Below are 12504 nucleotides of genomic sequence, written 5' to 3' on the forward strand. Positions count from 1 at the left end.
CTTCTAGGTCAGAAGCATATTTAATGATGCATAAACACAACTACCTTCTCTTTGGATCGGTCTGATCTGTGCCCCCAAATCCATAGAGAGGTTAATACCTGTTTTTATAATTCTGTTCCTCTCTCTACCTCCTCCTCTCCTCTCCTCCTCCCTGTCTCTCTCTCTCTCTTTATCTATCCACCACCCCAGACTCCACCCTGTCTCTTTTTTCCACAATATCACAAGCCTCTCCTAAGGGCCCATAAGGTCTAAGGACTTCATTACATGGACTAATAGCACTGTGGCATTCTGTCAGGAAGCCCTTGGTTACATTTTGGCTTCTGCTGATTTCTCATCTGGAGAACGTTACTTAAACTTTGAGCTTTCTCTCCAATGAAGAACATGGGGGAAAAGAATATATCTGAAGACAGTGCCTGAATCACAGTTCATACTCAAAAACATGTAAACTCACCATTCTTTTCTCCTCACCAGGAATAAAGTGCTTCATAATCAATTTTGAGGATAGGAAGAAAAAACATGTAGAAGAGGAAAAATTGAATCTTACTGTTAAATCATAAAAATGTCTACATTCCTGAATTTATGTTGATTAATTCCATGAGTCATAGCTTGAAGCTAAATATGTTTATTTTTAATTCTGAGATGCCAGTGTTTCATATAATACAAATTTTCTTTAAAAATAAAATGTATCACATAATGAAAATATAAATAAAGTTCTGAAGTTTAGTTAGTTATTAAATTAGTTTAGAGTCTGAAATGTGCTAAGCTGTAGATATAACCATGTATCTGCTGAACCACAACCTCTGACAACTGACCAGAAGTGACATTTAGACAGTGATGACTTTCCATAGGAGTGGCAGCGGAGCTTTTCAAACTTTCAGTCACTTGAGGAACAAACCATAGAAATATTCAGAGTATTAATGAGTACCTAAATCTCTGCTATTACCGACAGTAATTTTCCAATGGAGCCAATCTTGTCAATACATCCATGTACATTCTGTATCTGCCCCTTTGTTCATGACAGATCCCCTTTCCAAGGGTTCCTTGCTTCTCCATTCTTCTTTCTACATCCTACAAACTTGTTGTCCCATAAAGTACTCCTTTATCATGTTCATGCATATGAATAACTACCACCTTCAAAGTCTGGGTTTTGCCTGTTCATTTAACAAAATCTATTTGTGGTATTGGGGCTTCCCTGATGGCTCAGATGGTAAAGAATCCACCTGCAATTCAGGAGACCTAAGTTCAATCCCTGGGTTGGGAAGATTCCCTGGAGAAGGGAATGGCTACCCACTCCAGTATTCTTGCCTGGAGAAGTTCATGTACAGAGGAGCCTGGCGGGCTTACAGGTTTGAAAGAGTTGGACACGACTGAGTGACTAACACTTAACTTTCCATATTTTCATATTTATTTCCCTGTCAGTAAACACTCTAATCATCACTTTCTAAAATCATAAGCTCTATCCTTAATGTCCGTGTACCCCACATTTTAAATAGAGCAGAGACATATTCAATATACATTGGATTGGTGGTGAATGAAAAAAACAGATTTCTGAAACTGTGGTGATGATTTAATGTTTCAGTGTTTTTGAGTTCAATGTAGACAGGAATTTATGAAAGTCACATTATCTTTACAAAATCAGTAGGGAAAATTCATAATGTGTAGTTGAATAGAAGTATCATATAGTAATACTAAATGTTGAAACAAATAGCACTTCATAGCTAACATAAAAAATCTCCCAGGTAGACTAGATCATCATAATCAGGCAGTTGGAAGGATGAATTATTACTGCAAGATGTTGAGTATCATTGTGTAGGAACTGGTTAATGAAACTTTTAAATATTTATAAACCTCTTAATGTTTTCCTAATTGTTTTAAATGATCAGATACTCCAATGAAATATGAGCACTTGGAGACCAGATATCACATGTCCTCAACTGCAGGTGAATATCTCAGATTAGACCATTCATGGGAACCACAGAAGAGATTTGTCACAAATACTGATGGTGGGCCCACTTCCCTAAATTTTCATTCAGTAGGTCTAGAATGGTGTCCTTGAAGTTGCATCATAATTTTAACTTCACATAATTTTGTTTTTAAGTAACCCTTGTGTCCCATTAGAAAAACAGTAGGACTCCAATATGTTTTGGGGCTTCCTAGGAAGTACAGTGGGAAAGAATTTCCACCTGTCAATGTGGGAGATGTGGGTTTGACCCTTGGGTCAGGAAGATCCCATGGAGTAGGAAGTGGCAACCTAGTCTAGTATTCTTGCCTGGAAAATTCCATGGAAAAAGTCCACTGGGTCACTAAAAGTCAGACATGGCTGAACACACTCTTACACAGACCAATATCTTGTCATAGGCATTACATATTTATATGAGAGTTCAAATGAATGAATGAACAATTGAAAAAATTAAGAAAGAAAATAAGCAACTGAGCCAAAATGAATATATGTAGTTAAGAAATGGAAGAAAATTTACCAGCTCTTCTTATAAATGCACATATGTACTTGAAAATGTTTTTAACAATTTGAATGTCATGCCCGTTTATTTGTTCCACCCTTTTAGAGATTTTAGTTTTCAGTCTTCTGAGGTATTACCTAATAAACTAGATTTGTATATTTCCATTTTAAATTCTTTTTAGTGGCTAAAATACAAGAAACCATTTTGGAGGATCTATTGCTCTATATGAATATCATCAGTCAAGGAAAAAAACACATGGTGGTCTAGTGAGTCATGTTCAGTGAGTAATGTTTATAACTGCAGATGAGTTTCAATGTTATGAGCTTGTATTCAGCAAAGAGTCATTCCCAGTTACAAGCCCCTACATATCAAGGTGATTGGGAAGTGGTAGTCAGAAGGTAATTTGCAGGCAGTGGGGCATCTGTGATCATTTACAGGGAAAGTAATAAGAAACAAAACAAAATGATACAAAGGTAATCACTTTCTGTTTATTCAACACAACATCATAGGTGAATAAAAGGCAACAAGTTCTGTTAAAAATTTTGAAGTAAACATTGCTAGTGAAGCTTATCAGACAAACATTCAAAATATGCTAATACTAGTTACCTAGAATATATTGAAAAGAGGAGCGGTTCCTTTGTTCTTATGCAAACACTGCACTAATTTAAGGTGATCAATTTAGCTACTCTGCATTGTTTTCTTCACAAATTTACCAAATTAAAAGGCCAGGTAATAAGTCTTTATTATTATGTTTATTTGAAAGAAAAAAAATAAGTTAAAATACAATTACTGGGTCCATGGATACATGATAGAAAAGCCAAACAAAAAAATAAAATATCAGTTCTTATTTAGCCTATACAAATATAGTTTATCCTAGTCTTGTATAGGAGTTTGGGCTTCATAGTTTTGAAAAATGTTTATTATAATTGAATATTGTTGGTTGTGTTCATGTGTGTATCTCCACATATATTTTATTGATATGACAAGATGGTGATAAAAATGAAGAAACGTATGAAAACAATGGCAGAATTTCGTCTTTCTAATTGTGACTTTTAATACTTTTGACCTACTTACACTGGAATCACCTATAGTAGTTGTTAATAATGTCAGGGGAGGTCATTCAGAGAACGTGAATGCCAATTGACTAGCAAGATGAACCCAGGTAATCAGAGGCTCCTCAACCCCTTCTCGGCCCTTGGAATAAATGTTCTGCCAACATTTCCCAGAGTGGGAGCTATGTCCAAGAATGTAGTCTTTAAAGGGAAAGGTTTCAGGATATAAGGTTGATATATAAAAGGCAACCTCTTTCCTATTTACCAGCAATAAAGAAGTACACTTTGATTTATAAATACAATGCCATTTAGGTTCAGTTCAGTTCAGTTCAGTCGCTCAGTCGTGTCCGACTCTTTGTGACCCCATGAATCGCAGCACGCCAGGCCTCCCTGTCCATCACCAACTCCCGGAGTTAACTCAAACTCATGTCCATCAAGTCGGTGATGCCATCCAGTCATCTCATTCTCTGTCATGCCCTTCTCCTCTTTCCCTCAATCTTTCCCAGCATCAGGGTCTTTTCAAATGAGTCAGCTCTTTGCATCAGGTGGCCAAAGTATTGGAGCTTCAGGTCCAGCATCAGTCCTTCCAATGAATATTCAGGACTGATCTCCTTTAGGATGGACTGGTTGGATCTCCTTGCAGTCCAAGGGACTCTCAAGAGTCTTCTCCAACACCACAGTTCAAAAGCATCAATTTTTTGGCGCTCAGCTTTCTTCACAGTCCAACTCTCACATCTATACATGACCACTGGAAAAACCATAGCCTTGACTAGATGGACCTTTGTTGGCAAAGTAATGTCTCCGCTTTTTAATATGCTGTTTAGGTTGGTCATAACATTCCTTCCAAGGAGTAAGCGTCTTTTAATTTCATGGCTGCAATCACCATCTGCAGTGATTTTGGAGCCCAAAAAAATAAAGTCTGACACTGCTTCCATTGTTTCCCCATCTATTTCCCATGAAGTGATGGGACCAGATGCACTTCCCCTAAAAAGAGATATTTAGGGGTAAATTTAACAATAAAAGGTATGAAATCTATATGAGGAAAACTATAAAACTCTCAATAAAGAAACAAATAAGAAGTAAACAAATGGATATATATGTTATGTGCATGGATAGGCAAGACTCAATATTTTCAAGATGTTAATTCTGCTCAACCTTATCAATACATTTAGTGGCATACCAATCAAATTCCAGACATTTTTATAGGTATTGACACAGATGAAAGCTAGAAAAGAACATTGCAACCCACTCCAGTATTCTTTCCTGTAAAATCCCAAGGACAGAGGAGCCTGGTGGGCTACAGTCCATGGGTCTGCAAAGAGTCAGACATTACTGAGCACATTCAACAGTTTTAGAAAGAAAGGAACTATCAAGCCATGGATAGACATGGAGGATCCTTAAATGCCCGTGACTAATTGAAGAGGCCAATCTGAAAAGATTATACATTGTATGTTTCCAATTATATGACATTTTGGAAAAAGCAAAATTATGGAGACAGTAAAATGATCAGTGATTGCCAAAGGCTAAGAGGAGGGAGGGATGAATAGGTGGAAAAGAGAGGAATTTTTAGGGCAGTTAAAGTATTCTATGTTATACTGTGATGAATGGATCCAAACCCATAGAATATGCAACACCAAGAGTCATCTCTAATGTAAATTATATACTTTGGGTGATAATGATGTGCTAATAATGTGGGATTATCAGTTGTAACAAATGCATTATTTTAGTACAGAATGTGGTTAGTTCGGGAGGTGATGTAGAGTCTGGAGAAAAAGGGTACATGATAACGGTATTTTCTTAATTTTACTGTGGACCTAAAACTACTCTAAAAAAATAAAGTGCTACTGAAAAGGAAAAAACTAAAGTAACTGTGCACCACCTATGTTCTAGACTACCCTACTCAGGAACATCTTGGCTATATGTTGGAATCATATTATTATATAAGGGGATCATGTAATCCCCTTACAAAGGGCTATCGCAATTTGCCCAGTAACCTGTGTGCCTTCAGGTGAGGTCATAGCCAAGTACATGCAATTGAGCCATTCTCAAGAGAACTGAGTGTTTAAGTGACTCCTTAGACAATCATTTCTGAGAAAGATGTGTCAATTCTAGATATGCTCTTTTCTTTCCATAAGCAAATTTCTTCTCATTTCATGTCAAAGTGGCACTATTATAAAAGAAGGGAGATAATGAAATTATTAAAGTCTGTGCTATAAAACAGGATTTGTGTTCATTCTTCTTCTCTGATCCTTTTAAATGAATGACATTCAGATTGCATAAAATATCTGTGGGAGGAAGGTTCGAGAGGGAGGTGACGTGTGTACACCTATGGCTGATTCATGCTTTTGCTTGACAGAACAATACAAAATTCTGTAAAGCAATTATCCTTCAATTAAAAAATAAATAAGTTTAAAAAAGGATTTTATTTTCATATCTGTATATTCTACAAATATTACTGTAATGATTTCATTGTAAAATATCATGGTGAGTGATCTCATACTTCTACATATCAGAGGTAAGTCCCTTTTTTTTCCAGAACAGCATTTTTTTTTTTTAATATTAGAAAGTATAAATTTCTTTCATTAAATGTTTCCATAAACTCTTAACTTGTTCCCCTCTGCATCAATTAACTTTTTTCTTACATAATTATTATATGTGAAAAAACAATGTTCTTTTTAATAAGAATGCTTGAGGCTTTTTCATATGCATGGATTAGATGAATCATTTATTATCATATTATTATAATTCCTTTCGATATGAATACTTTTCATTCCTATTTAGCTTCAGGAGAGTTCTCCTAAACTTTCTCCATTATATGTCCACAAATATTAAAAGTTGGAGATCTATTTTCCTGGGGCCTGTGGCTCTCACTCAAAGTCATTACATGTGCAATCAAGTCAGTAAAAAAACAAACAAACATAGTGGTTAAGTGTCCTATATTCTGGAACTCTTGCTTTTTCGATGATCCAGTGGATGTTGGCAATTTGATCTCTGATTCCTTTGCCTTTTCTAAAACCAGTTTGAACATCTGGAAGTTCATGTTTCATGTATTGTTGAAGCCTGGGTTGGAGAATTTTGAACATTACTTTACTAGTGTGTGAGATGAGTGCAATTGTGCAGTAGTTTGAGCATTCTTTGGGATTGCCTTTCTTTGGGATTGGATTGAAAACTGACCTTTTCCAGTCCCGGGGCCACTGCTGCATTTTCCAAATTTGCTGGCATATTGAGTGCAGCACTTTCACAGCATCATCTTTGAGGATTTGAAATAGCTCAACTGGAATTCCATCACCTCCACTAGTTTTGTTCATAGTGATACTTCCAAAGGCTCACTTGACTTCACATTCCAGGATGTCTGGCTCTAGGTGAGTGATCACACCATCATGATTATCTGGGTCGTGAAGATCTTTTTAGTATAGTTGCTCTGTGTATTCTTGCCACCTCAACACTGGATCATCAAAAAACCAAGACAGTTCCAGAAAAACATCTATTTCTGATTTGTTGACTATGCCAAAGTCTTTGATGGTGAGGATCACAACAAACTGTGGAAAATTCTTCAAGAGATGGGAATACCAGACCACCTGACCTGCCTCTTGAGAAAACTGTATGCAGGTCAGGAAGCATCAGTTAGAACTGGACATGGAACAACAGACTGGTTCCAAAGAGGAAAAGGAATACGTCAAGGCTATATATTGTCACCCTGATTATTTAACTTATATGCAGAGTACATCATGAGAAACGCTGGGCTGGAAGAAGCACAAGCTGGAATCAAGATTGCTAGGAAACATATCTTTAACCTCAGATATGCAGATGACACCACCCTTATGGAAGAAAGCAAAGAAGAACTAATGAGCCTCTTGATGAAAGTGAAAGGGGAGAGTGAAAAAGTTGGCTTAAAGCTCAACATTCAGAAAACTAAGATCATGGCATCTGGTCACATCACTTCATGGTAAATAGATGGGGAAACAATGGAAACAGTGAGAGACTTTATTTGGGGGCTCCAAAATCAATGCAGATGTTGACTGCAGCCCTTAAATTAAAAGATGCTTGCTCCTTGGAAGAAAAGTTATGACCAATATAGACAGCACATTTAAAAGCAGAGACATTACTTTGCCAACAGTTCCATCTAGCCAAAGCTATGGTTTTTCCAGTAGTCATGTATAGACGTGAGAGTTGGACTATAAAGAAAGCTGATCACTGAATAATTAATGCTTTTGAACTGTGGTATTGGAGAAGACTCAAGAGTCCCTTGGACTGCAAGGAGATCTAAGCAGTCCATCCTAAAGTGAATCCGTCCTGAATATTCATCAGAAGAACTGATCCTGAAGCTGAAACTCCAATCCCTTGGCCACTTGATGCGAAGGACTGACTCACTTGGAAAGACCCTGATGCTGGGAAAGATTGAAGGCAGGAGGAGAGGGGAATGGCAGAGGATGAGATGGTTGGATGGCATCACCAACTCAATGGACATGAGTTTGAGTAAATTACAGGAGTTGGTGGTGGACAGGGAGGCCTGGCGTGCTGTAGACCATGCGATTGCAAAGACTCTGTCTAGACTGAGCGACCGAACTGAACTGAACTTAAGACATGTTTGGTAGTTCTTATATAAACATGACCCACTGGAAAATTTGTTTCAGTTTTAAATGTAAGGCTCTATTGACAGAGGTGTGTGTGTGTGTGTGTGTGTGTGTGTGTGTGTGTGTGTGTGGTGTGTTTAGCTACACATAATTACATATGACATATAACATTTGTATCTCTTTATTGAATGTCACTGCAAGACAAAGTATATTACATGTCACTGCAAGACAAATAATGTGACTTTACATATAATTTTTCAAACAATCTCATCACTTTCTTTATTTTGCTCATGTACTTAGATCTGGTTTTTATTATAGTTGTTATTTCCTGACAAAAAGTAGTCAGTTTCTTAGTCTTGATAAATGTTAAAGTACTACCTGCCTATAATCTTTTTCAAGTGTCTACACTCTGCCAATGCTTTCATCATCAAAATTTGACAACCCTGTCGGAAAACTATGTAAATTGTTGTGTAAGGAGAAAAATTAACCTCTGCTCAAATCATCTGAGCTGACACTTAGGATGAGCACAAGTCATGAAATATTCAGGTCACCAGCAGAAGGAAAGAGCAAGGACTGCAGGTCTACCTCTTATGGGCCTGTCACCCCAAGGACTGCCAAGAGATGGGATATCTTCATTTGTCCCTTATTATCTATAGATTCCCTTAGGATCTATGGTTGTAAACAAATATTTCCATGAGCCAGTTTTAACATTGGCAGGTATTGTTTGTCTCAAAAGCCTGACTTTCTCTCAAAAGCATTTCAGTTAAAACTACTTTTCTCAAATGGTACTGTTGCTGCTGCTGCTAACTCGCTTCAGTCGTGTCCAACTCTGTGGGACCCCATAGACTGCAGCCCACCAGGCTCCCCCGTCCCTGGGATTCTCCAGGCAAGAACACTGGAATGGGTTGCCATTTCCTTCTCTAATGTGTGAAAGTGAAAAGTGAAAGTGAAGTCTCTCAGTTGTGTCCAACTCGTAGCGACCCCACGGACTGCACCTACCAGGCTCCTCCGTCCATTGGATGTTCTAGGCAGGAGTACTGGAGTGGGGTGCCATTAGTACAGATGAACCTATTTGTAGAGCAGGAATAGAGGTGCAGACATAGAGAATGGACTCGTGGACACAGTGGGGGACTGAGAAGGAGGATTATTGAGAAACTAACATTAACATATATATGCTACCATATTAAAATAGTTAGTTAGTGGGAAGCTGCTATATCACTCAGAGAGCTCATCTCAGTGCTCTGTGATGAACCAAATGGATGGAATTGGGGACCTGGAAGGGAGTCTCAAGAAGGAGGGGATGAATGTATACATATGGCAGATTCATGACATTGAGCAGCACAAACTAACACACATTGTTGAACAATTATATTCAAATAAGCACATTAAAAGACCTACTTTTCTTAAAATGAAAATAGAGATATATGGCTATGTTTCTTTTCATTTAATTTATAATCCATGCTATTTTGTTTAAAACATGTATTACAGGAGTTATTAGAACTGCCTTACATAATATGGACAGAGAAGCCAGAGAACATTACTCAGTGGTCATTCAAGCCAAAGACATGGCTGGGCAAGTTGGAGGGCTTTCAGGATCCACCACAGTCAACATCACCCTGACAGATGTCAATGACAACCCCCCAAGGTTTCCTCAGAGTAAGTACATGTTTCTTTTGATCTGCACTTATCACTATTCATTTATGTAAAACAAACTGAAATACAGCTAAGCCTTGAACAATATGGACTTGAGATGCAAGAGTCAACTTATTCATTTTTCTCAGTAGTAAGTACTACAGGACTACATGACCAGATCAGTGGTTGGGTACATCTGCAGATACTGAGGAACCTGGCTACAGAGGGATGACTATAAGTTATATGTATGGACAGTGTAGAGGTTGGATGCTCCTAACTCCCACATTGTTCAAGGGTCAACTGTACTTGGACGTATAATGATATGTGACTATTCTCTTAAATGGAAAGATTGTGTTTGTACAGTATTCCTTTTATACACAAGACTAAAGAAATCACTCCATCTGTTGTCTCCTGAACTTGGTAGATAGGTGTCACTGTGTTAAAGATATCCATTTCAATTGACATCACAGTTAAATACTAAAAATGAGATAGTAGTACTAAGAAATGATACTTTGTATTTGCTGAAGTATTTATGTATTACTAAGGAATTCCTGGAGGTATTCAGAATAAACGTTTTGATATGGACGTTCTACTCTTGCAAAGCTATTGAATATGTACTCTTTGTGGGATGAATTTCTTTTTTAATTCTTCATATTAGGAATGAATGTTCTTCACATACACACAGAAGCACACCATCCAATGGCAAGGTATAGCAAATATAATAAACTGCAGTCTCAGAGTAGAACATGGACGTTATGAGTGGAGAGCCCATCAGGGGATTCAAGGAGAGAGTATCAGTTCTGTGAGTTCAGAATGAAATACTGTTTATGACACCTTCAGAAAGGGAAGGGAACACATTTGAGTATTTCTAATGTGGCAGAAGCTGTGGGTAGCATTTTATAGGATAACCATTAATTATCTTAAAAATCCTGAGGGGAGCTGTCCTTCTTACACATGATGCTTAAAAAGTGTAAAAGACAGAGTGAAGTAAGTCAGAAAGAGAAAATTATTAGTGCACATGTATGGAATCTGGAAAAATAGTAAAGATTAACCTATTTGCAAAACAGAAATAGAGACCCAGATGTAGAGAACAAACGTATGGACATCAGAGGGAAAAGAGGGGGCAGGTGAGTTGGGAGATTGGGATTGACATATATGCACTATTGATGCTGTGTATAAAATAGATAGCTGATGAGAACCTACTGTATAGCACGAGGAACTCTACTCAATGCTTTGTGGTGACCTAAATAGAAAGGAAATATAGAAAAGAGGGATATAAGTATGTGTATGGATGATTCACTTTACTGTAAAGCAGAAAATAGCATAATATTTTAAAGCAACTGTACTCCAATATTTTTTTAAAGACCTGCTGGGTTCATCTTTGAAAAAACAACTTAGCAAATATCATCAAAAAGTTACAGATAAGTTGCTGCAGCAGTGGTTTCTAGAAAAATTTGCAGAGGCATATTTGAAATAAAAACAAGTAATGGGCAATTTTGATGGTTATTGGTAAATAATGATGAATTTTAATGACATCAGAAATTTCAGAGGTAAAATATTTTGTCTGTTTGCGTTTATAATCCAAGGAAAACAACTTCAATAAATCTGGGGTGGAGAAGAAAATAAACTCTGTAACAAAGTAGACAGTGTGGCAAGTCAACAACTGCTCTCCACAAGTCAGTGTGAAAGGCTTACCCAACCTTATCTCTCAGTATTGCTCTCAGTACACAATGGAATACTGCCTGTTCTGAAAACACAGCTAGAGTTTGCACATCCTTAAATCAGTCTAGAATTTTTCACTCACATTCCTTTGTTTGTGATAGTCACTCAGTTGTGTCTGACTCTTTGTGACCCCAGGAACTGTAGCCCTCCAGGCTCCTCTGTCCATGGAATTCTCCAGGCAAGAATACTGGGTTGGGTTGTCATTCACGTCTCCAGGGGATCTTCCCAAACCTGAGATCAAACCTGGGTCTCCTGTATTGAAGGCAGATACTTTACCATTTAAGCCACCAGGACTACCACATTCCTTTGTCTAAAAGCCCTCTTAAAAGTTTCTCTAAACTCCACCACAGAATTAGCAGACAGTTAATTAACCCTTGGTTTCTGTAACATGGCACTTTCCCATGTGCTTTTCTGCTATATTTATCTCTATAGGTGCATATCTCCCCTACACTGTGAGTCCCTCTAAGGAAGAATGTTGCTTGATTTGTCTTTATATCATTAAGTGTTTAGATTGGTGCCCAGCCCTGGATAAATGGCTATGAAATGAACAAGTAAATGAGTTGAATTTAAATACTCTGTCAAACTACTATTGTTAAAAGACCATGGATAAAGACATGCAAGTTGAATTCATGATTAGGCAAAGCTCCTTTAAAATATCAATTCTAAGGACAAGATTATGTGACTTGGTTCTTTCAAGTGGCTTTTGCTCTATGAAGAAAACATGTTTGAAAGAAAGTTATAAGTCATAGATAAGTCCAATTATTAAACTATGAAGTATAATTAAATTCCAAGTCATTTTACAAAATTGCAGTGTATTTTTGTATTCATTTAATCCCTTATTCCACACAATATGCATATACACATATTTCATTATGAGACAAGTGTAATCGGATGGTGACTGCAGCCGTGAAATTAAAAGATGCTTGCTCCTTGGAAGAAAAGCTATGACAAGCTTAGACAGCATATTAAAAAGCAGAGATGTCACTTTACTGACTAAAGTCCATATTGTCAAAGGTATGGTTTTCCAGTAGTCATGTACGGGTGTGAAAGTGGGACTATAAAGAA

General features: G+C 37.3%; 1 protein-coding gene across 6 annotated transcripts in view; it reads left to right on the forward strand.

Moving 5' to 3' along the window:
• Positions 1-12504, forward strand: part of CDH18 (cadherin 18) — a 1208767-nt gene that overhangs the window by 1055903 nt on the left and 140360 nt on the right. For all 6 annotated transcript variants that reach the window (XM_061129307.1, XM_061129308.1, XM_061129303.1 and 3 more), the window contains one exon: positions 9574-9741. In XM_061129307.1, coding sequence (XP_060985290.1) covers positions 9574-9741 — 168 coding nt within the window. The remainder of the gene's footprint in view (positions 1-9573; positions 9742-12504) is intronic.

Source organism: Dama dama, chromosome 25 (genome assembly GCF_033118175.1).
Source record: "Dama dama isolate Ldn47 chromosome 25, ASM3311817v1, whole genome shotgun sequence".
Lineage (NCBI taxonomy): Eukaryota > Metazoa > Chordata > Mammalia > Artiodactyla > Cervidae > Dama > Dama dama.